Genomic DNA, 25,143 nt, shown 5'->3' with positions numbered 1-25,143 from the left:
TAGTTATTAAATAGACAGTCCTCCCAAGCACTTGGCTGAAATTGTTTCCATGAGGATAAACCAATGGCATTCATTAGCTATCTATCTCTTTGATGCAGTCCTGTTTATTTGCTTAATTATTTACAAAGATTCCTTGATTCCCAGAAGACAGAAGAAACACCAGAAGGCAGCTCCCATGCTCAGGAACTGCTTGCCTGCTGTGGAAGGGTTGCAGAACAGCCTAAGGATCTAACAGTTTCTTGGCCTCCAGTACTTGGCCAGCCTGGTTCCCCATTGAAGTCTAAAAATAAGAAAACAATTGTTTCCAAATATAAACAATCTGTTCTCCAAGTAGCCTTTCAGACTTCCATTAACTCTTTTCAGCAGGTAGGCTAATCATGCTATGTTCATTTTGCATCTGGTAGAACGTGCCTTGGCTTCCTCTGAAAGCTACATATACACACATACATACTGCCTCTCTCTTTCTCTGCCTATCTTATTATTTCATAGACAGGCAGGTAAAACAAATCAATTCCACCGACTTTTGTGTATTTGCAGCCACTCTGCAGGAAGACCACTCAAGTCATTTTAGCCTGTGCACTGAGCAGTGAGTCCAGTATTTAACTATGATCGCACAAGAGGCAATTCATTTTTCCCTCATTTAGCCTGAGTGAAATATGGCCCAGGATAATTACTTTTGTAGCCCATATTTAAAGACTGTCTGCTGGTAGCCACCAACACAGTCCAATACAACAACAGTAGTCTTTTACAGAACAGGATCTGGATATGAGTTCACTGATAAAAGATAAAGCCTGTACTGCATTGTAGCAAAACAGAGGTCACCTATCTGCGTCTTGTGAAACGGAGGTTCAGATGTTTTACCTGAGTATGTGACGCTTCATGGTTGCACCCTCACAGAGCCCATCAATTTCAAGATGATACTCACTTGAAGATAAATATGGACTCTTTGCTTAGTAAAGTACTGGCAAACATAAGTATCAGATGTGTAACTACCAGTGTACAGTTTTAGAGAAAGGGAAATTTATAGAAGCTATGATTTTCATAGAGTTTTACAATGCTTATGTGTATCAGATTACATATTCTTTCAAAACAATAGAGAAATTGTGGGGTCTTATTTGTTGCCTTTCTTTTGGTTTGAGCCTCACCATCTCCATGGTGTCATTTAGGAAACCATCAGTATTAGGTTGCTACTGACATGCCTATAAATATTGCTTACAGAGAGAATATAGTTTTACGGAAGTTTTGATTATTTGGAAATTCTCCAGGAGGAGTGAGCAACTTCGAAATGTAGGGCTCTGCAGAAATGCTCTGGAATGGTAAAGTTAAAGGTCATACATTTTAACTCCAGAGCAGGGGGCTCAGTGTTTCACTCAGAACAATGGGGTGTGTGGCTGGCGGAAGGCCAGAGGCAGAAGTCAGTGCCCCAGATTCTGCGCTGTCCAAAGGACGACTTTGTGCTATTTAGCTTTCCATCCACTAGAGTAACAGGATTTTTTCCACTGTGGCTTGACCTTCCCTTGCCAGACCTGAGGTAGTAAGAATAGTAATAACAGTATCTGAAGAAGTAGAGGACAATTAATGCTGTTTCCTAATGCTGTGTTTCCTACACGCTGAAGAATGATAGCTGCTTGCCTTGTTATGCCCAAAATCTTATTCTGGGCAAAAAAGGGAATATATAAAGCTAGGAACCTATTGTTAGTATAATTGAAATCTTGACTTTCTAATCAAAGAATTATTATTAGTCCACATCACAGGAAAATTATCACAGGAAAATAAAGAAAAAATAAAGAATATTACTATACAGAAGAAGTCTCAACAATAATAATAGCTGAAATTGTTATACATGCACTTTTTAGTATCTATCTCTTTTCCTAGTGTTACGCTCACCTTTCTTCTGCCCCTCAAGGTCCTGATGTTGATGGCTGGTAGGGGAGCACAGCAAGCCATTAGCATCTCAAATCCTTTGTTGGCAGCAGCATGATGGTGATGATGATCCTTTCCTCACTCTAAGATTTACTTGGGTTCATTTTTCTGTTTGCTTACATGCTTTTACGCCTTGCTCTTTCATTATTGTTCTGCCAGTTCACATTACACTCCAATTTACTATATGTAGTGTGGTTTACATATGTTGGATACTTCTTGTTTGTACTCTTTGTAACCCCTGAAATCAGTTTTGTGCAGCGGCAGGTCTGAAGTTCTTAGTCTTAAGAGTCTCTAGTGCCAGCTTATGCCCCATCCCTTATCATCCTATTGAATGTACTCCTCAACACTGCATCCTGTGTCCCTGTTTGCAAGGCCTCTGCTGCCGTATCAGGTCTGTATTCTTGCACTACATTAAAGTCACAAATATCTCATTCCACCCAGAGTAAGTAGTTGTTACTACTATTTACATAAAAATCATAGAGTTGTACCATACAAAAATATGGGAAAGTAAAACAAATTAGGCATAGCCTCCCGATCATTAGAGAAATTGCTGTTAACAGCTAAATCAAATAAAAACTATGCTCCTGGCAGGCCAAGACAAGTTCGAAAAAGCATATTTGACAGTCCTCTGTTCTGAGGCCTTGCAAACTCAGTACAAAGTCTGTGGCCTATTAACTAAACATGGCAAAACTGTATTTACTGGGCTACAGGTCTATAGATTCCTCTTTTTATGCATTCAAAGCCATGGAAAACTAATCATATGGAAACTTCACAGTCCTGAGCAGACCTAGCATGGCCCAGGTGTAGGCTATACCATATGACTGTCAAGGAACTGTGCTGGCACTGTGGCTCCTGGGTAATCTTAATCCTCACGAATACACCAGGAAGAACTACTGAAGCCAGCATCCCAAAACAGCCCCAGGACTGAGCACAGCCTGTTCACCAGTGGTGTGATGATAACCTTATCTCCCACCTCTGAACTGCTCTCAGAGCCATCTCTTCTTTCAGCAATTTGCAGTATGCGATATACATCTTGTGGCTCTAGGTCAGGAGGAGGATTTGTTACATATCCCATAGCTTCAGAGAGGTAAATCACTTTTGGGCTAATGGAAGCTCTTTTACTTTGTCCCGCAATAAGTAAAAAAACAGGAGGCTTTCCCCCTTTTATTGTTCTCCTTACAAGATCTCCAGGTCTTTCCCTCCTTGTTGAGGATGATTTTCATCCTTGTTTCATCCTTGGGAATACAGATTATCTTTTCTCATGCTTGGACAATACTGAGCTCAAAGCAGCAAGATCTTTGCAATATAAATTCTGTTTATATTAATAACACAGTCCTGTGTCTTAAGAAAGGCTCTCAACTTACAGTTATAAAAACAGGAGGAAAAAGGGGAAAAAAAAAATCCCTCTTTGTAAGTACATAAACCCCAGATCAAAACTTTTCAGCATCTTTGCTTATGGTTCTGATTCAAAGTCTCTGAGCCAAAGAGAGTTTGACCCAAACGGTTCAGATTCCAGGTCTAAGTTGCAGGCTAAACAAGAATCTTTCTCCATTAGCCAACTACGGAAGTAAGAACATAAAAATTTATTAGTCAAGATATGTAAGCTGAGGTTGGGGGTTTTATTATTCTAATTAGGAATAGGAAAATTCCTATTCCACTTTGTAATTAAAACAATACACATTATACCATCTAATTATATTTGACATTTTCAAGGTGTTGTGAGCTAAAGTCTATAATTATAGAGCTACTGCTGCCTGAAGCAGAACACTCAATAAATATTCATGTATTAAATAGCCACTTACAATCTTTAGAAGACTGTAGAAGCATTTGCTTTTCTTTAGCCTTTTGAAGATGCATTTTATATTTATATTTTTAAAAGGTACGAAGAAAAATGTCCTGTGGGATCTGACATACTGTATATAGCAAATTGACTATAAACCTAGTCATTAGTATTGTAAGCAGTTATGTTGGGGATTCATAGTCCTTTAGAATTATTTCTTTTCTTTTAGGGGAATGGGTAATTATAGTCAGAAATAATATGGTAGTCCTGTAGCGCACAGCTAAGTGGAGCCATAAGACAGTGAAATGCAATTTTCATCATTCCTTGTTTTATAGTTAACAGTAAAATTATAGTTAATGCAAACAGCAGTTTTTAAAAATGAAAGTTATCCACATCTTTTGTTTTAATAACTCACCATGAAATATCACTTCAAATATGACCTGTTTATGATAGTTGAGTATTGCCATTTAAAACAGTTGCTTATCTAAGAATACCATAATCAGAGTAATTACTTGTGGGTAAGGTACAACAACCCTCTGTTGTTCCCAGAGAGGCTTTCCTTTTCTTGGCATTAGAGAAATGGAAAATACACGATGGAGAAGAAACTCTGAGTGCAGCGTCCCATGAGTCTTCTTGGTTTATGTTTCCATCCCAAGAAAGAGACCTTTGGGGATATCTGGATAAAAGGACATAATTTCTGAAAAGAAGGGTAATAGGCCCTTTGCTTCTCTTGTTCATTTAGCTCATTGGACTAGGTTTGTGTCTTGCTGTAAGAGGCTTTGCCCCATGGGATCTGGACCCTGGCTAAGTCATTTAGGTATGACTTTCAAATAATTAATGATAAAAATGTTGCTAATGTCTCAACAGTTAAATGCTATGCAAAAGTGAAGTTGCGATATGCACGAGTTCAAACATTGTGCAGAATTTCAGTGCCCAGCAGGAGTGGTGGAGACTCCCTCCCTCCCAAGCTGCCCACGTACCAGGGGAGCAGTGCATCCTACCAGCCCTTGGACAGGCCTCCTGGCCCAGACACCTCCAGGGCTTCTGTGCACCTGTGGGGAACAGGGCAGGCAGCCTCCCAACTGAGCACCCAGCGTACCCACAGGCATTAAAAAGGAACAATCTTCAATGTTCCCTGGGTTAAGGAAGTCCTCTTTGATCCCTGCACATCTATATAATGACTACAAACAGTCTCCCTGAGTAGGGAAGTCCTCTTTGATCCCTGCACATCTATATAATGACTTGAAACAGTCTACCCTTGTTCACTGATTGTGCATGCATGCATTACAGTCAATAGCGACTGCATCCAGCATGAAGTGAGAAGTAGTATTAACTAATGCATCCAGCTAAAGAATTTGACTTCTTCCTCTGATGGGCAAGAAGCGTGATTCAAATTAGTTAAGTTTTACACAATTAAACCAATATGTTATAAATATAATCTAAAGTATTAATGTTATAATATATAATGCACATTTTACTTGATATATTTATTATATATTCTATATGTTTATTATAGGTTGTAATATATTATGCATAATATAACAGAGGTATATATTATATTGTACGATGTTATCAGTCTAAGCAAGTCTATTTAGTAGTTGCAAGCTTGTGCTCTTCAGCTGCAGTTAAACGTGAAGAAAAGTTAATGTGGTAGCCATCTTAAAAAAAAAAAAAAAAAAGAGGGGAAAGAAGATGGGCAGGTAACATCCCATTATCTACAGGTACCTTAATTGCAGCAGGGACATAGGGAGGGAGTCATTGCATCCAGGTGGAGAAGCAGGTAGTGACTCTTAATACAGCCTTCTTCAGTGAGGACTCTGGGAAATAAAAAACAAAAACATATTTGAGAATTTAGCGGACATTCAGTAAGAGGATGCAGGGCTACTGCATAAGCTACTTGTTCCCCCCGAATGCCCCACTATACACAGGGGCAGTGCTGCCTTGTCTCTTGTAAGCCAGTGGCTGCAGAAGGCCTCCTTGCAATTGTTTCCCTTGAACAACTTCCCTCCACAGAGACCTATTGGTACAATCTGTGCTTTCAGGAGCTGATGGCAAGCTGGGGTGGATTTATCCTCAGAGGGGCTAACTTCTCTCTTAATAAATTAATGAAAGTAATTGTGAAGGGTAAAATCACTAATTACCTAGAGGATAAAATAATTGTGAACCATAACCATCATGGTTCTATGCAGACTGAATCTTGCTAAAGTTATTTGCCTTTTTGAACAGAATTACAAAAATGAATGGGTGAAGACAACACACTATGTTACCACTTTTTTAGATTCCAAGGAAGCACTGGATAGTGTTTTCATTAAATGTTACTTTGAAATTTAAATCCAATTGGCTTGAGTATAAACACTGTCATACATATGACAGAGAGCTGCTAAAGGCCCAAACAAAGGGTGAGGATGAACAGCAGAGCGCCATAGCCCCACATGGAAGACTGCAGTCCTCAAACTTCTATTTGAAAAAAAATCAGTCTGCTCATGAATGATTCATAGATGAAAAGGCTAAATTATGTGGGTTGAAGATTGGATCAGGTATTTTGACTAGCTCAGTTGACAACAGGGTTACTTGATATCAGCCCAATAGTATCATGTATCTAGAGAATAAATTATTGAAAGATGGTAAAATGGATATAACAAGCAGCAGTGAGATGTAAATAACAGACTTCACAGAGATTAATAGACTATGTTGCAAAAGCATTGCTATTCCATTTCTGAAAAGTAATTTGTTGCTTTCTTCTCTTCCTAGTTGCCGATATTGGCATCTTCTGTCGTTAGCCTCTATTTTCTTGAACTTACTGATGTCTTCAAGCCAGTTCACTCTGGATTTAACTGCTATGACAAGAGTCTGAGCATGCCATACATTGAACCAACACAAGAGGCTGTTCCCTTCTTGATGTTGCTTAGCTTGGTTTTTGCTGGACCTTCGATTACGGTAAGTTTGAGGTGCCACTGTCACTTATTAAAAGATTTTGAATGGAGCTTCAGTTGGCATAAAGAAAGGTAGCTCCTTTGGCTTCAGTTAGGTTACAGAGTGTCATCTAGGCTAATTACCTTTCCTTAGAATTTTAACCTCAACTTTGCTTCTTCTGTAGCAGAAAAAGATACCCTTCTTAAAACATTCCCTGTAACACTTGTTCCACTCACACTGCCCTGATTGTGGGCGTTAAAGCGGAGAAACAGCCCTGTGGGCATCTACATCTGCGTGCAAAATAGTTTAAATCACTCTGTTATGCTGTACAAACATTCAACAGAGTTAAGCTTTTTACAGACAGGACGTCTCCATACTCTGAGATACACCATAAATTCAAGATTTTGCTGGAAATGGGAGCCTTTCATTTACAGCCCTGAACATGCTACTTTTATTAAACTAGCTTCTTTCAGTGAGAAGGTATATTGGTCTTGTCAGTGGTACTATTATGCTTTCTAAAACAGCGCTGGGACCCTTCTAAATTGTGAGTTAATCAGTATTAAGAGCAGGTAAAAAGGAAACTGGTTTAATGGTTTATCCAAAGGGAGAACATGATTTCAGCAGAAAACTGAATCAGGAAGGAAACTGTTTCAGCAGGAAACTTCCTGTCAGAATATAAGCAGTTTGGACGCTATAGTTAAGTGAAATAAAACGTCTGATACAGATAAGTATAGTCCCTGCTGGAATTGCTGTGTCAAGGTAAAATGACATCTAAAGACTTTACCTTTGTATATCCTAGAGGAGATTCACTGCACCTGACTTCAGGCACCTCAGCTAGGAGCCTTATTCTCACAGCACTCCTCTTCAGCCAATGGAGAGAGAAAGCCACCTCCAGCAGGTGATTCCAGGCACCTTAAATCTGAATCAATCTTCTGAAAGGGTCTCTGCTGTCCCCTGACCACAGTGACTGTGCTGCTCACTTAGGCACCTCTGCAAGGCCAGCTACAAATGCATCCCTGCTGCTGGCTCCATCAGTTCAACCCTTTGCGACACTGGCCAATTTGCATTTACAAAATCTCTGAAATGTGATGCCAATATAAAAATCATCAATCACTGTCCTCCCTGCACTTCCCAATATGTTTTGTTCTTTTTTTTTTAAACTGAACTCTTCTTACTGTGTTTGATCTTGGTTCCTTTAGAAGCCATTTTTGAATGGTTCTGCATAACCATCAGACTAAAAATGTACTTGTTTAGGAACCAGAACCTAAGAGTTACAGTGCTGCAGATACAGGCACTTGCAGCCAACACCAAATACTGAGAGAAAGTCACTGCTGCCTATGTCAGTCCTACTGCCTCCCCTACTGTGGTAGTCTGTTTCCTTGGAAATACCAGCCTCTGAATTTTCCTCTTGTCATAGGCCTTGCTGTTTCCCTATTTGCTCCTCTGTCACACAAGCTCACCTACCTTTCTGGTGTTTCTCCCTATGCCAGACGTTCCGCAGTGTTTGGCAAAAAGCTATTTAAATTTCTTAGGTTTTTTTTTTTAATTTAAAATACTGCTGATTTCTACTGGAAAAGTTTCATCTGTAAAATGACTAAATGGAGACAGATAATAGTGACTGTAGTTCTCCTCTAATACAATTCCTTAAATATCCCTTATCACTGACTTTTCCAGGTAATGAGACAATCTTCACTACTTCAATTTTTCTGGGAAGGAAGAAGTGGAACCAGTTAATATTATAAAAGAGGGTTAGACTAGGCTTGTCCATTGTATCTCCCTTCTTCCAAGCCTAGGAGTCTTAGTGCGTACAAACTTAATGGATAATAACAGCAGATTCTTGATAATTCAGATGTTTTAGTATCTCAATGCACTGTAAGCTTTTTGCATTGTATATGTTACTTTTCTGCTGCATCTGGAGATGGACAAGGTGAATCTCCTCTTACAGGTGAGAACTGCCCCATTCATTTCAACACAGCCTGGATGCTGAACTGTAACAAGCCCTGTACAGATTTCCAAGTTGTTGTACTATTTAACAGAAAGAACACTCAAACCTGAAATTGCAAGCTTATGACTGGTTCCAGACTTTCCAGCAAGTAACACTTTGTTTTCATTTATAGTCTTCTCCTTATTTCTATTCTAAGCTCTTCTCTAGGGCTTCAGTCATCACATTTTTTGCTTGGTGTGTTCAGAGGGCCATAAGGACAGAACTTTTGCCATTGCTGTGGATCTGGTTAAAAGCCAGGCCAAATTAAACAATTAGGAAGTTGGTGGTCAGGTAATTAGAAGCTGCTAGGGACTGCTAGGCTTGAGGCCAAGGTTGGAGAGCTAAAACCACCTCAGAAGCACTAAGATATTGCCTTGGAGAAGAGATTTTCTAATTATTACTGTTTTAGTATAGAAGCATCGAATTCAGCTGTAGATCAAGAACACTAGTCCACTGAGCACTTTATACACATGTAATAACAAAAAGGTCTCCTTCCAAAACCTTATGCCACTTGCATTTAATTTCAGTGCTACCTTCTCGCCTGCTCTCACTCAAGCTAAATTGTATTAGTGAATGTTTACATATTGATACAAATCTTTTAAAGGCAAGTACTTGTCAGTGGATGACATTTGTTGGGTTATAATTATATTTCAGCCCTTTAAATTCAATCACTGTCTTCTGAATAACTGCTTCATTTAACTTAACAACTCCTTTGTCATTGCAGATAATGGTAGGAGAAGGAATTCTCTACTGTTGCCTGTCCAAAAGAAGAAATGGGATTGGAACAGAGGCCAATATTAATGCAGGAGGGTGCAACTTCAATTCTTTTCTTAGAAGAGCTGTCAGATTTGTTGGTGGGTTTGAAATGTTAGTTACAAAGAAGAGCCTTCTGTGTACATTCAATTTTCATTATGCAAGCTTCCTTCTCTGGAATAGCCTTTTAGAATAGTGCAGGGCTGTCACTGGCACAGATCTTCTACCAGAAAAATGTGAGAAGAAACTGTCAAATGGAATAACAGAACAACCCTATATTCAATACTGCAGCATCCACACTCTCCATTTTCCCGTTCCTCTCCTATACTACTGACAGTGTTGCTAAAAGAATCATTTATTTTTCCTTCCCCCGCTCCAGCTTGAGCTGGCTTCCTTTTAATTGTTTCAGTGTGTAGTTTCTCCCTCATCTCTTCAATGCATTATAAGGTCTCAACCCAGCTAACAGGTTATTCATGAATAGCATGACAGTAACCCCTTGTCAGAAACCGTCAGTAGATGTGACATTCTTTTTCTGGGATGTGTTTATCTACCTCTTGAAAAATGGCTAGAGTCCATCAAGCTAACGATAGGGAGAAATATGGTGAATTGTTCTATTTTACTTTGCTTTAATTGATATTTACAAAAACTGAATTTGAAAGGGCAACTGGATTTTGCTCCCCTCTTATAGTTAGGTTCCTCTGTAACTGAGTGACTTAAGGGAAGGTTTTCTGTGTTGCAGAAATCTTTCATTAGAGAGAGCAGCCTGAGCAAAAACAACTTACAGGACAGGCATACTGAGGGCCAAGGAGGAGGACTATACACTAGGTTTCTCCCTGCTTGCCGGCCTATAGGTGCTGGAGCGTGTGACAGGAGAGGTTATGAGCTATGACCAGTAAAGCATCCTCTTTTAAGAGCACAAGCAAGGGAGTGAGCAGAAGGGATGGCAGGTTACAACAGCAGGAAGGAGGTTTGTAAAGATACCTCACACTCTCCATTTCTGCCCCTGGATGACAAGTTCAAAGATGCATGAATTTCATCTTGATTCATACCCTGAATTTGTGTTCTTCACACTTTCATGATAAAACAATGACTTTAGCATTCTTTCAATGTTAAGATGAAAAATAAATTTCTTTACATAATACAGATAGGGAATTACTGGTAAATCTTTAGGGAAAAGCACAAGGAAATGTTCAGTAAAACAATCACATTTACTTGAACTGCCTTGTGTATTTGGCATTATTAACCAACAGGAATAAAGACTATACATATGGTCTATATATATATAGTCTATATATATAGTCTACACACACACACACACACACACACACACAAAATACATATATCTCTATATATACACTATATATATAGAAAGAGTGTGTATATATAGACAGACATATATATTTGGACTGGAAAAGCCTGGAGTTTTTCAATAGGTCATGAGAGAACAAGAAATAGTGCGATTTATCCAAGAAAATTCAGTTTTCTTGTGAAAATGACAGAGTGGCAAGGACTTGGTATGCAAGAAATAGATCACAGATGTGAGTTATTGCCAGCTGCTGAGTCTCTGGTGGTTAAAAAAAAAAGAGCAGATCCCCAGAGCAGTGAACTACTAGGCAGCTGTCTGTGTTGTTAAAAACATCTATTTTAGTGAGCAAACTGAAGGACTGAATGAGCGCATATGCTCATATAAATGGCTGTCCTTGAATCAGCTCAACAAATTGCTTTCCAAATGGAAGCAGGTCCAGTGTAGTGTACTTTTATGTACAAAGATGTTGGAGAATGCCAAACCATCAAAACTGAATGTTAATTATCAATAGGAAGGAAACCAATTCAATTTTCTAAACATAAATAAATCTTTTTTTTTTACATTAAAGAATCCAGCTCTGCAATAAGATTTCATTAAAAACGATTCTTCAGTTAAATCCTCTCTAAAATGCAATGATACAAATCACCATATTGAAAGTATTTGTCACAATGAATTCATCCAATTTACACTTACAAAGATCATAAAAAAGTTAACAAGTTCTACTTATTTCTTTCCTAGGTGTTCATGTGTTTGGTCTTTGTTCTACTGCTCTTATTACTGATATTATACAGCTATCAACAGGATATCAGGCACCATATTTCCTGACTGTTTGCAAGCCTAACTATACATCCTTAAATGTATCCTGCTCAGAGAATTCCTATGTTGTGGAAGATATTTGCTCTGGAGCTGACCTCAGTGTTATCAATGCTGGAAGGTTGGTTTTAGCCTTCATTGTGTACATTTTTAAGTATTCTGTATTGTTATTATTTTCTGTCCTAGTTTCAAGACTTAACCTCTAGTTGAAGTCTGAATGAGTTTTGCTAGTTTTTTATAATAAAGCTGAGAATGTATCTTTTTAGTGATACTCAGTTTTCTCTATAAAGATTTTAGGCCAAGAGCGGGCTTTGGAAGCCTTTCTGTGAGATTGGGAAGCCCAGTCATGAGTAGCTAGTTGTTTTCTCTCCTTCAGAGGAGACATAATTTTCTATGCAATTATTAATATATGTTGTTTCTAATGCTTTTCCCAGTAGGGCCTGCGTAAGTTCCCATACCATGTAGGGGAAGAAGTTACCCAAGTACTTTATCTGAGACCTCTATATACTGTGCATTACTGTCCTGGCATTTTGGGCTTAGTTTTCCAGGTTTGGTTTTATTTGTTCTCCATTTCTGTGCCTGATTAGACTTTTGATACTAACAGCTGTTGAGAAAATGCATTCCTCAGAGAAAAGACCGTAGCAGTGCAAACGTGTGTTTTCCCAAACACATGCTTCCGATTTCACAGGATTCGTAACTTGTGGTTCATCCTCCTTGGTCATTTAGTCTTTAGCCTCCCTACTTAGACAACCAGAGTAGAAATTAATATTGTTTGTAATGGCAGGTTTTGGAAATTGCATATCATTCAATTTGAAGTATAACCCAGACAACATACCTCATTTTAAACAAGTTAGATGTGATAAAATGGTGATAATTCTCAGTTACTGATGACAAGTCATAGATTTAAACATACATATACAACTGCTACTCGCTAGTTCAAGGACCTTATTACTATGTGTCCTAAATAGATGTACTGCCCCACTGAGAAACCATAAAGCTCTTCACTCCACTGAATATGGTATCAGTCTTCCTTATCTTTTTCACACAAGGTTAACCTCTCTTGTCTGTGAGTCATTTACATTGCATCCCTTTCAACGTTTTGCAGTCCTTAAAATTTTTTTCTATGTAGTGCTTTTTTAATTTCCAGCTCTCCAAAAAAGATATAGCAAAATTCTAGAATGTGTGAAATGTTTACAATTTCTGTCTCTGGCTAAGCTACATAATTTCTCTGTGCAGCTGGTTAGCAGGCATGAAGCTGTGTCATTTCTGTCATGTCTTCACTAAAGCTCTGCACTGCTTTTTTATTCTATATGCAGCCCCAGATGCTAGCTTCCATTTTAACTTTATACCTCACGATATTATATTTTTGGCACGTGGTATTATTATGCTGTTCTGTCTACAACATTAAGGCATCTCTCCCCTGCTTTATTTGCTCTTCCATGGATTTCAATGGTTGGCATGCGTGTGAATCACAAAGTCATTCACTTGGCCTCTTCCAGTGAATCTTGTAATCTTTCTCCTTTCATTGGGACAAACCAATTTCACAGACGTCTAGAGATCCATAATTATTTGATGGTTTTAGTCTTAGATGTGTCCAGTGGGCTGAGGACTCGTAATTAACATTGAGTAATTTGTTATATCTTTTCAACTTATAAATGTGGGCAAGATTCAGAGCTGGAATGAAGTATTACAGCTTGATTTGGCCCAAATGATTTGGTGAAAGTTATTACCAGAATTACTGTCAGCCGTCACCTCACTGCCTCTTTTCACATAACCATTTGCTGTTACTTGGATACTGCCATTGAAGTCTGATGTTTGTAAGCAGTCTCTTGTACCTACATGGAGTCCCAGTGAAATCCGTGTGGCTTTACATGTGAGCAAGGATCTATCTTTGTAGAAAATTCACCATGATTACATCCCAGTTCATTTCATTATCATCTCTGATATAGCGTCTACTGCTACGTCACTCCTAAGCTTAAATATCATCACTTCCCAAAAGACAGTTAAATTAGTTGCAACAGATAAAGGCTAAGCAGTCAGTTTTTGTATGTTCATATTTCCTTAGGAAAATGACCTTATATTGATATCTTTAATTCATTCCCATCACAGAGTATATATTTGGTGATCTGTAATGTTCTGGCACCGCCCTCAGTTTCTCCTTAATTAAATTTTATTACCTCTTTGCTTTAAGAAATTATTGCTTCCTTATGTCTGTCTCTACTTATAACAAAGTGGTCAGCATTTGTTACTGGTTCAATACTCCCTTCAGTCATCTATTATGGAGTTTATGGTATGACTTCTCCAGTCTGGGAGATTAGTTTGAGTTTAGCAATTTCAGCTTGTAAGGGACTTGTTCTAACAGTCTTCATTTTTAAATTGTACTTCCTGGAAACTTTAGCTTTAGAAATTTGTCTCTAGACTCCCTTATGAAAAGTATAGAGAAGAATACATAATCATCCAGCTGATTGTATGAATTAACTTTCTGCAACATCCCTGAAATGTCCAGCGGTTTGCTTTGTCCATCTTTTCCTCTGTTTGTCTTCAAAGAGCCTTTTCAACCATTTATATTGAGCTCCCCAATGAGTTCTCTGTCCTCTGTCATTTCTGATGTTCTTGCTCAGTACGACTCTCTCTCATCTTTCTTTCCCCTCCACCCATCATCAAGCATAAGCAGAGTGATATGCTGTCTTCTGAGTTCAGGGCATGTGTTCTCTCAGACCTCTTCAACTTTTTAATATAGAGCCATATGAAAAGGCTATATATGTTTAGCTTGAATTATTTTCATTTTAGAGTAATAGATAACAAACAGAGAAGAACAAAAGCAATTTCACTATTAGAGAGCACACAGAATGCACGTACTCTGTAACATGCTGTGCTTGCCCTGAAAGCATATAAATATAAAGTAGAACAAATAGAATATTCAGTGTTGCATAGTGACACGCCTTATATACCACAGAAGGGCTGTCAGAGTAAGATTAAGTTCTGAGTGGTACTAAAAGTAATAGAATCAAATCTATACATGAGCTCCACAGAGATTGTAAGTAGATTTATGCTTACACTAAAACCTGCACAGGGGAGAGAAGCTGATTAGCCATTATAAACATTTGCAATTATTTCATGTCTTTAGCTTCCTATCCTCAATCCTGAACTTGTTCCCCGTGGATTCCATTGTGAAAGGTTTGTTCAGATATAAAAAACTGAAAGATTTAGATCTCTGTCTTTAGTAATGAGAAGGAATCATGCTGATTTCAACTGGGCCAGAGTCAAGGACCTGCTGGAGCCATGGGCTCAAATTCAGGTCAGCAGCATGGCATTCACACTGAACTACAGGCCTACATTTAATTGCCAGTGAATTATTTACAACAGACAAAGTAAAATGCATAGGGAAGAAATTTAGAGTGGAGACACTGCTGCTTTGTGGAAAAATGATGCCTTTGTCTAAGGGCAAAGGACTATATTTCAGTCCCTGCTATTTTAAACTAGTTAACTTAGGTGCTGCTAGCAGAATGACTGTCAGAACATGAAGCCCAGTTAGGGTGGCAAAACCCATCTGTGAAGCTAATGAATGTTCAACCAGTCCAGATCATTCAGCTCTCCAGCTCTTCAGTGGAAGCAGAAAGCCCTCAACAATTTCAAGAATATACCCTGATTTTGCTTGTTGTCTCACACGGTTTTGACATATTTTCATTTGCCCTCTTGATCTGCGCTTCAGGAAGGGGCTTCATAATTCTTAAAATGCCCTCTCCGAGTTCTTGCGTTCCATTCACACCTACCAGGTTAGAAAGTTATAAAGTTTGTAAAAAATAAACGTGAAGACATAGCGAATAAGGATGCCTTTCGGTGCTCTGTCATACCCCCATTATTACAGCAACAAAGCAGGGCACAAAGCATAAATCATACAGATGATGCAGTATCTCCAGGTTGCCAGTGGGAGACATTTCAAGGGGCAAAGGGGTGCTGCAGATCTTAAGCCTTCAGACTGTGAGAGGTTTGTAGACCCACTTATGCCATTGGAAAAAAGATCTTTATTTTCCTTATCATCAGTCTTCGTTGTGATACCCTCTTTTTCATATCATTTCAGTTGCTGAAGTTAGGGCCTGATTATCCAAGTGCATATATAGCTGATGAGTCCTTCCACGGAAAAGAGCCCCAGGGAAGTCAGTGAGAATAATCCTAAGATCCAGGTTCCTGCATTAAAGAAGTTATATAACTAGGTACTTACTGAAAAATGATTATAGAAATTTATTTTTAGAAATTTTTCTCTTAAAATCAAACATCCAGTCTTTAGTTCATTCACACTCTTTTCTTATTTCACAGAAAGACTTTCATGTTGAATATTTAATCCAAAAAAGGCATTTTATTAACTTTGGTCCTTTCACCAGACTATAGAAAAGAAATTTAGAAATGAAGTGTTAAGGATTATATATTGCTTAGGATGCGTAAGCTGAAAATGACTATACCTCCCAGTGTTTTTTTCAAGTGAACACTAGTGCAGTGTTTTTGAACTGAGAAGCATAATTTGAGTGTCCTTCCTTGGCAGAAAGTCATTCCCTTCTCAACATGCCACCCTGGCAGCCTTTGCAGCTGTATACATTTCGGTGAGTAATCAACTTTGTTCATTTTCATTTAAACAGGACAAAAGTCAGAATGTCATTTGCTGTATATTGTAAAGTGGTGTGTTACTTAATGTAGTAAGGATATAAGTTCTTATCGTGTCAGTTTGACAGCAAAGTTGAAATTACTAACAGCTAAAATAAAAGCAGGTCTACTAAGAATACAGTCAGGATATAACTGTTCACACTCTTTATTAAGAAGCAACATTATCTGTTGTAGTGGAATGTAATATTAAAGTATATTTAATGCTTCATGTTACTCACATATAAGGTATAATGCTTACCTGTATTATAGGGTGATATTTTAGTTTACCATTCAAATGAACCTTTATATGTTCTGCCTTTTTCTTTATTGCTGTCTTCACTTGACTTCACTGTTTTAAACTTTAAGAAATAAACATTTATGTGATCTAGTTTCATTTGACTTCCATAGACTTGCAGCATGGATGAAATGGCACAACCACTTCCAAAGGCCTCCAAGGTGCTACTGCAGAGCAAGTGAATAGAGAACAGCAGTTAACTAGCAGGGACTAGCAGGAACATGCTGCAGGGATCACAGCTTATTTCCCACCTCTGACCAATGACATTTCTGCAGTTCAGCATCCCACATTTGTATGACTGACTCCTTATTTGAAGGGAAAAAAAAAAGGAATGTCATCATAAAACTCAACAAAGCACAACAACCAGTTAATAAGATTTAGATAATGGAATTGTGTGTGTACTGGGAGTTTGCCAAAGTATATTTATTCTGCCTAGGGAAAGGCCAAAAGCTGGAATAATACTGATGAACCATATCCACTTACTTCTTGTGACCTCCCTGGCATCATGGCCCCCAGCTGAGAAATGGTTCTCTAAAGCATCTCGTGGTGGCTTTTGTTAGAACAGGATATTGCTTTCATCTGGCATGACATCTGCCTTCTGTATTTCAGAAGTGGTGACTCCTTAGTCACATTTACAGAACATTTAAGCTCTGACTGTGAACAGCATTTAGGCATAAAATCCATATGCTAATTGATCTCAATAAGCAACACTGCCCAAGCTTTCAGAAATCTGTTCCTTGTGATTTCAAATTTTTCTACAATAAATAACCAGGTTTAACAAGGCTGTAAAACAAAATTAGTAAAACTGACTGTGCAGTATTATCCTATAATAGTGATCTATGTGTCAAAGAAATATTTAATGCAAGAAAGTCATATCCTCTTATGTAAACCTGAGTTTCTTCAATCACTTTTTTTTTATTTTTTTAAGATGTACTTCAATTCTACATTAACAGACTCCTCAAAACTTCTGAAACCACTCTTGGTCTTTGCTTTTATCATCTGTGGAATTATATGTGGTCTGACTCGTATCACCCAGTATAAGAACCATCCAGTTGATGTTTACTGTGGCTTTCTCATAGGAGGAGGAATTGCTCTCTATTTGGTAAATATAATACGGATGAAGTAAGTTTTAGAAAACAAAATTTCTAAGTATATAATAAGAATACCGGTATGTTTTATGAAAATCTTTCATCGTGGTCATGTACAATAATTAAAGATATAGTAAAAATGTGTTGAAGATGGCTATGTTAGGGGTAGTTACTTCTGAAAATAAACAGGGAAAAGCAGATAAGTATTTCAATGTGAAGTGCCATAAAAATGTGCATAGTGATGTATAATGGTCCAGCACTGTATACAGAAACAGCTCTAGCATTATATTCTTCCTTAAATACTTAAGAGATACTCAGCTTTTCTACTCCACACTTTTCTACTCTGCAAGAAAAATATTAATCAGTATTTGCTGCCAGCCTGAATTTATATTACCAAGAGTAGCTTTATGATCTCAAAAAATGGTCAAAATTAATATACAGCAACTCACCTGAATAAACTGCTGAACTTGTAGGAAATCAAAGACAATATTATGCCGCTGTGGTTCTTTGGAGCTCTTGGGGAAATGATGCAGGAAAAATAGGCTTCCCAGACCAGGTTACTCCAATGCTTTTCGTCTTTACTGGGTTGGAACAGATGCAGCACCTCAGAAGGGCTAGTCTCTGTATCTGTCAGTAGGAAGCTCATCAAGCATTTGCCTTTGCTTGCTGCTCTTAATATGTCTCCAGCCTGACTGTTGCTACTGTAGGTGTTTAGCAGAACGTCAACCCAGGTGCCCAAAAGCAATCAGGAACTTCTTCTGACAACATTTTCGGCTCCAGCGTGAGCAGAAGGGTCTTAACAACCAGTGCATCCAGTTTGGACCTCCAAGAAGTCAATGATGAATTTTTGTGTAATACTAAAATAAGATCATATCCTGTCACATTATTTTTGTGATACGATAATCTAATCTATGTGCAGATGTTCTACAAGGGTGACTGTGGGGTAGAAGTGACAGCAGCCAGGGCAGATAATAGAAACGCCACGAGCTACTAAAGTCTGTTTCTATGACTGCACTGTGAGCAGAATGCTACTCTCTGTTGGGAATATTATTTCAAATGATTAAGCTGTTGAAAACTCTCATAAATGGAGTTATTGTTCCCATGTTTGAATTCCACAAACAAGTATGTTCTTTGTTAGGTCTTCTCCATATACTGTTGCATGACAACATACATCAAAGAGGTACATTGTCCTGGATACCCAGTAGCCAGTAAATCTGTCCTGAAAACTACACATCGATAAGAGGAAGGGGAGGGGAAACACTGTGAAACTACAAATAACTCTGAAAAGGGTGTAAGGAATGAGTAACCTAAGTGATTGGGTCAATCATTTCAGCCTTTCATAAAATATGCTCTCAGTGAAGTTTTTTTAAAGCGACAGCATCTTACAATGAGCCTGCTGAATAAAAACATGTAGTATAACTTAATCTTGTTGCAGTTCTGCATAGCTTGGAAAGCAATTGATTTAAAGTTGATAAATTGTTCTATCATGTAGATACTACATAGTTATTATGCAGTAGAAAGGGCAGAATCACAGAGCAGAGAACAAGTCAAGCTGGAACAAGATTCAGTAAATCAGAGCAGACAGTAGTGCAGCTGTAAAATATCTTTAACTTGCTTAGAATACTGCAAACGTTAATTTTGTTATTTTTGTAACAAAACATTCTTACTTCAGCAGCATGTGTTGCTATATAAAGCATAAAACATGGAAGGAGGCTAAATATTTTCCTCATCTATTTATTGGCATGAACTATGTGCCCTAGTTATTATATTGAGACCGCTTCATATATACCTAGATGTATCAGAATGAGGATGGAATATGGAATAAGGATAAGGATTCACTAGTGAGGAAAGGAAAGTGAATATATCTTATTAGTTAAACTGGACTATTGCTATCACTCTGTATTTATTTAAAGGCAGAAGAGTATAATTAAAGTATCTTAAAATGCCTCTTTTTCTGTAATTGGTTGATACTTCTGTTCGAATATCAGGGCCTGTATGCTGTGGGGAACTTCTTACCAAGTGAGGAGAATGTGTTTCACCCGAATTTTCACAGAGAACCGCTAAGGTCTTTCACAGATCTTAGTCAAGATGCCAACAGAATCTTGCCTGGTAAAAACGGAAGCAGCAGCGATGGCATTGCCGCTCACCATTCTGAAAGTATATTGAATAGAAACCACAGAGATTCAGGGTCTCTGACTAACATCAAGAGAGCAAATGCTGATGTAGAAATCATAACACCACGAAGCCCAATGGGAAAGGAAAATATGGTTACTTTCAGCAACACTTTGCCAAGAGTCAACACACCATCCTTGGAAGATCCAGCAAGAAGAAATGCAACAATTCATGCATCAATGGATTCTGCCCGCTCCAAGCAACTGCTTTCCCAGTGGAAGAACAAGAACGAAAGTCGAAAGTTGTCGCTGCAAGTAATAGAGACTGAATCTGGCCAGTCACCACCAAGAGCTATTGAAATGAGGTCAAGCTCAGAGCCCTCCAGAGTGGGTGTAAATGGGGATCATCATGGCCCAAGTAACCAATACCTGAAAATTCAACCTGGTAGTGTACCAGGTTGTAACAACTCAGGTCTCTCTGGGGGGCCAAGGGTCTCTATTCAGTCACGTCCTGGCTCATCCCAGTTAGTGCATATTCCTGAAGAGACTCAGGAAAACGTGAACACGTCTCCCAAAAGTAGTTCCGCTAGAGCTAAATGGCTGAAGGCTGCTGAGAAGAGCGTTGCATGTAGAAGCAATAGTCAGCCAAGAATCATGCAAGTAATAGCCATGTCTAAGCAGCAAGGAGTGCTTCAGGGCAGTCCAAAGGGTTCAGAGGGAAGCACAGTCACTTGTACAGGAGCCATCAGATATAAAACCTTGACAGATCATGAGCCAAGTAGCATTGTCAGAGTTGAGGCCCATCCAGAAAATAACAGACCTGTAATTCAGATGCCATCAGAAGGTGAAGGAAGTGGGTCATGGAAATGGAAAGGTCCTGAAAAAGTCACCCTTCGTCAAACATATGAGCTAAATGATCTCAACAGAGACTCTGAGAGCTGTGACTCCTTGAAAGACAGTTATGGGTCAGGTGACAGGAAAAGGAGCAACATAGATAACAGCGAGCATCACCATCACGGAATCACTACAATAAGAGTCACGCCAGTGGAGGGAAGTGAGATTGGCTCAGAGACGCTGTCCATTTCTTCCAGCCGGGACTCAACACTTCGAAGAAAAGGTAACATCATTTTAATCCCTGAACGAGGGAGCAGTCCAGAGAATACCAGAAACATCTTCTATAAAGGCACATCCCCCACACGAGCATACAAAGAATGAGAGGAGACATATCAGCTGGTCCACACCACCACAAAGTAAAACACATCTTGATACAGGTTCTGCTCTCTCTGTTTTGAGCTGATACTTACCTTTGACGTGCCAAATTACTGACCATCAGCCCAACTTCTCTTGAACACTGATGATGTGTAGTGTGCATGAGCCTGTACAAATCATGTGGTGGGAGGAAAAGCACAATGCCAGAACCTAACTAATGTGAAACATTTTCATGCAGCTTGTTTCTTCAGACTCAAAATGTTTATCTGAGAATGATGATGTCAATCAAAACAATGGTCTTGAACACAGACACTTTATTTCCTGAATGTGCCAACTTTTTATTTTATTTATATTTGTGTCCAAAATCAACTGAATTTTTCACAGCAAAGGCTGTGTCAGTGTTATAATATTCACCTTTGCAGAGTTTGCACCAAAACTTTAATGCAGGATGGTGCTGATGGTAACTTTAAATGTTTTGAAAATTTGCAAACTTACTAGACTCTTCAAACACATGACATATTGATGTGCAGTTACTTTAAAAGTAATATTGCTAATACTATGATGATGCTGGCTGCATTCATTTAGAGTAGGAAATATTTACAGCTTTGTTATAGTGGATCTGTCACATTCAAAGATTGCAAAGGTTTTGTGTAGTTCTTTAAGATGTCTACTGCAACAAAAATCTGTGGGTGACATTCCATTAGAATGGAATAACTATCTATTTTGAATAGTTTTGCTGCTACTGCTCAACTTTTGTTTAAGAACAGGTGCTACTAATGAAGAGGCTGCTTCTTAGTGAGCTAACTTGTAGAACTGTTTTAAATATTGTTTTTAAAGGGGTCTTTTAAAGTACTAAAAGTAATTCAGATTTTGCATTTTTAAATCTGCCATTCTGTCCTTCAGCAACCCTTCCATTTTTCTGTTAGTTTTTACCTACATGATGCGTGACACCAATAACAGTCAGATGCGCAAACGTTGAAAGGTGAGCCATGAGTAGATAAAAATAAACTGCCACCTTCTGATCAGCTTCTAAGGACGCCATAATTAATATTCTAGCTCACACGTACTTAGATGCAGTTATTCACCTCACTTGCTTAGCATGCCACTAAGAACAATCACAAGTTTTACCCCAATGACCATCATTTGGGGAATTTATGCTTCGCTTTAAAGATGGAATGCCTTGGTATTGCAGAATCCCTAAAGAGTGTTGCATTGTGCCACCACTATGGTTCACCTCCCTTGAGACACTCTCCAACAGACCCTCCTTAAGCATTGTATTTTTCCTCCCCACTTAATAATATGGAGGGTCTCTGCACCTGAGAGAATATGGATTATTTTAGTAAAGTGAACTCATAATAGAAAGAATTTACCCGCTAAAAATCTGTGTTGCTAGGAATTGATGAACTAGAGAACTCTAAAAGGAATAAGCATGGCATGTCCTCGGCATGCTAGAAGAGAAACCTGATTTAATTTGGCTTTGACTTAAACTATAAAGGAAGTCGCTGGCAATGCTTGTCCAGTGCAGCTCCACATTCTCTCCTAGGTCATTTCTACCTGAAGGAGAACTGCTGTCAGATAGCTTCCAGGATGGGGAGGGAATGGCTTCGCTGTCCCCTCACTGAATAGGCAGTAGCAGCTCAGCTGTCCTCTGGCTTTTTTAGTGGGGTGACTTGCTCTAAGTCCTCTTCTGATTCAGGGTATGAGAGAACCAGTTAACTACCATGTAGCCAGAACCTGTCTACAGACCTTACTCCACAGACCTCTGAGGAAAAGGTGGAGAAGCCCACCATTCCCCAACCAAGCAGGAGGTAGAAGGAAGAATCTTCCCATCCTAAGAAGGTAAATAGCACAACACACACACACACACACACCCGCGCACACACACACAAACCAAAAGAAAGAAAAAGAATCCAAAATAAAATCCCGAACCCAACCCCAGCCTAAGCAATCTCAGAAGTAGGAGGATGGTGTTTACTAACCTGCCTAGAAGAAGGGATTCAGAGTCAATAGAAAGCTTTATATACCTTCCCAGTCACACGGGTGCTCCAGGCTTAGCTGAGTGCCATCAGCCAACTTTTGTCAAGCAATGCTTCCCTCACTTGCCCATCACCCACTGCTGTGGAAGAGGGTCGGACCACCCTCCAGACAAAAACCCCATCACACATCTGATGTTTGGGGGGAGGGGGTACTTTGCAGGCTACATGTAAGGAAATAACCAGTAGGGTTGCAGTCTGTTGTACATGTTGAATGTTATTTCAAGGCACAGTAGCTGGGAAAATTAATCAAAGATACTAGGGAAAAAAGAGTAATATTTTAGAAATGTGTTCCCAGACTCTAGTATTTACAAGTCAGGATTTATTTTTGCTTTTTGAATAAATGAATCTTTAGTCCTTGGTATTTAATATCAAATTTTGTACACGGTTCCTAGGAATTAAAGACTTGGTTTGTCATGAGCAACAACCCTTTGGATTGAGCTTAGTTCAGGTACACGATAAAGCAGGTAGGATTAGCTTTAACAGAATGGGTAAGACACAATCACTGTTGGCCTATCAATGCAGGGAAGTAAGATGCAATCATTTGTTAGTTTGTAAGTGCAGGGGAAAGAACATAAGTTGATGAACCTGGAAATAATGGAAAATTGAAATGGAGAATAATGACAATAAAGCAAAGATTAGAAAATGTTCCCTCTGGTAATTTAGCTGTTTTGGAAACAGCAGGATTCCTGGTGGGAGTGTTTGTTCTTTATTCCTTGGTTTTAGTCAGATATATATTGGCATATGTGTTGCTTTTATTACTCTAAAACTTGCTGCACTATTTCAAGTGCAGTATGATATTTTTCCTAAGCTTTCCTATTTCTTAACAAAAGATTTTAAAGCACTTGTGTAATCATTGAAATTGTGTTATTTACATAAATATTGATATATTCTTTTTTTACTCAGAGTGCCAAAGGCTACTGTTTTTAATAATGGCTTATCAAATTATATTACATTAGAGAACAGAAATGTAATAATATATACATTGGAACTCAGACCTCTGCATGTATATTTGATATGGAGCCTTTTGTAAAATTACTCTTTGTTTACATTCCACTGATACCTTAATTTAAAATTAATCAGATAAATTGACAGGTGACATCTTCTTAGTGTTCTAATTTTCTTACTTGCTAACAGGCACGAATTTCTTTGTTAGGCTGTGCTTTACTGGGAAAAGAAAATACTCGAAAATAAACTATGTTTTTAAATGAGAATTCTCTATATAAAGTATTGTGTTTAATAAAATGTTATGCAATGTTTTCAAATGGAAAAGAATTTGTAAATTGCTATAAATGTATTTTGTTAAATAAGTACAGATCAATGCTACTGTGTGAGTTTATTGTGCTAACATCATGAAAATAAAGATAAAATTCCTCACTGATGTTCAGTCATCTCATTTGTGGTAAAGCAGAGCCCAATTCCCCCAAAACTGTTTTTTAATATTAGGTATCCCATGGCATGTAGAAGTGGTCATCAGTGAGAAACCTCAAAACCTAGCACAGTTGTAAAAAGTCATGAGGACGATATCCAAGCAAGGGTGTGTCTGCCTGAAAAACGTGGTACGAAAAAGGACCGCGAGCGAATCAGGAACTTAAGGCCATGTCAGCAAATGTCTACTAGCTCGTTCTGCAGGAGCAGAACGCTACGCTGTTCTGCTCCCATGTCGCTGCACCACCCTGCCAGTATCACGTGGTGCTGCTGGCATGGAGAGGCCCCTCCTCGAATTTGTGAAGGAGAGAGAGCAGGTATCAGGAGGACACCGGAGAAGAAAGGCTCTTCCCCAGGGCAGGCAGCTAGGACACAGGACACAATCATCAGGTGACACACACGATTCCTGGCAACCATCAAAAACATTACATGTAGCAGCCTGCTGTCAGAAAGTCTCTTATCTAGAAACCGCACAAGGTACGTAACAGAAAATTCTGTCTCCAAGACTGTCCTGAAACGCTCTGAAACTCGACAGCCAGCAGGGACCTAAGCACAGACTGTGCCTGCCCTCGCGCAGGCATTGCCAGTTCCATAGCGAGGGCCCTAGGGACTAGCATGGCCCCTGCAGTACACGGCATCAAACCAGACCGATTCTGGAGAGGCTTTCCCTGGGCCTGCTTGGGCCGTTGCACTGGCCAGCTGTGCATAGCCAAAGTGCTGCCTGGCCAGCCGGGTCACCCACCCGTGGCTAGGGGAGCAGAGGGGCGCGAGTGGTAAGGGAGCCACTGGCTGCAGCCTGGCCCGGCGCTGTGGAGGGATACGATGGCACCAGGCGTGTGTGTGGAGGCAGCACGTGCGACCTGCACGTG

General features: G+C 39.0%; 1 protein-coding gene across 4 annotated transcripts in view; it reads left to right on the top strand.

The window, feature by feature from the left end:
• Nucleotides 1–24,227, top strand: part of PLPPR4 (phospholipid phosphatase related 4) — a 33,387-nt gene extending 9,160 nt beyond the window's left edge. Inside the window, exons 1-8 of one of the 4 annotated variants that reach the window (XM_068952334.1) lie at nucleotides 4,502–4,520; nucleotides 6,455–6,640; nucleotides 9,325–9,454; nucleotides 11,398–11,593; nucleotides 16,013–16,070; nucleotides 16,519–16,566; nucleotides 17,334–17,507; nucleotides 19,482–24,227. In XM_068952334.1, coding sequence (XP_068808435.1) covers nucleotides 6,560–6,640; nucleotides 9,325–9,454; nucleotides 11,398–11,593; nucleotides 16,013–16,070; nucleotides 16,519–16,566; nucleotides 17,334–17,507; nucleotides 19,482–20,819 — 2,025 coding nt within the window. In that variant the 5' untranslated portion in view covers nucleotides 4,502–4,520; nucleotides 6,455–6,559 and the 3' untranslated portion in view covers nucleotides 20,820–24,227. Of the gene's footprint in view, nucleotides 1–4,501; nucleotides 4,521–6,454; nucleotides 6,641–9,324; nucleotides 9,468–11,397; nucleotides 11,594–16,012; nucleotides 16,071–16,518; nucleotides 16,567–17,333; nucleotides 17,508–19,481 lie in introns of those variants that run through there. The other 3 variants (XM_068952332.1, XM_068952335.1, XM_068952333.1) reach the window with 3 other exon arrangements.
• Nucleotides 24,228–25,143: the final 916 nt, after the last annotated feature.

Source organism: Struthio camelus, chromosome 8, assembly GCF_040807025.1.
Source record: "Struthio camelus isolate bStrCam1 chromosome 8, bStrCam1.hap1, whole genome shotgun sequence".
Classification (NCBI taxonomy): domain Eukaryota; kingdom Metazoa; phylum Chordata; class Aves; order Struthioniformes; family Struthionidae; genus Struthio; species Struthio camelus.
The sequence above is the reverse complement of the archived record's forward strand: the minus strand, read 5'-3'. Positions and strand labels throughout refer to the sequence as shown.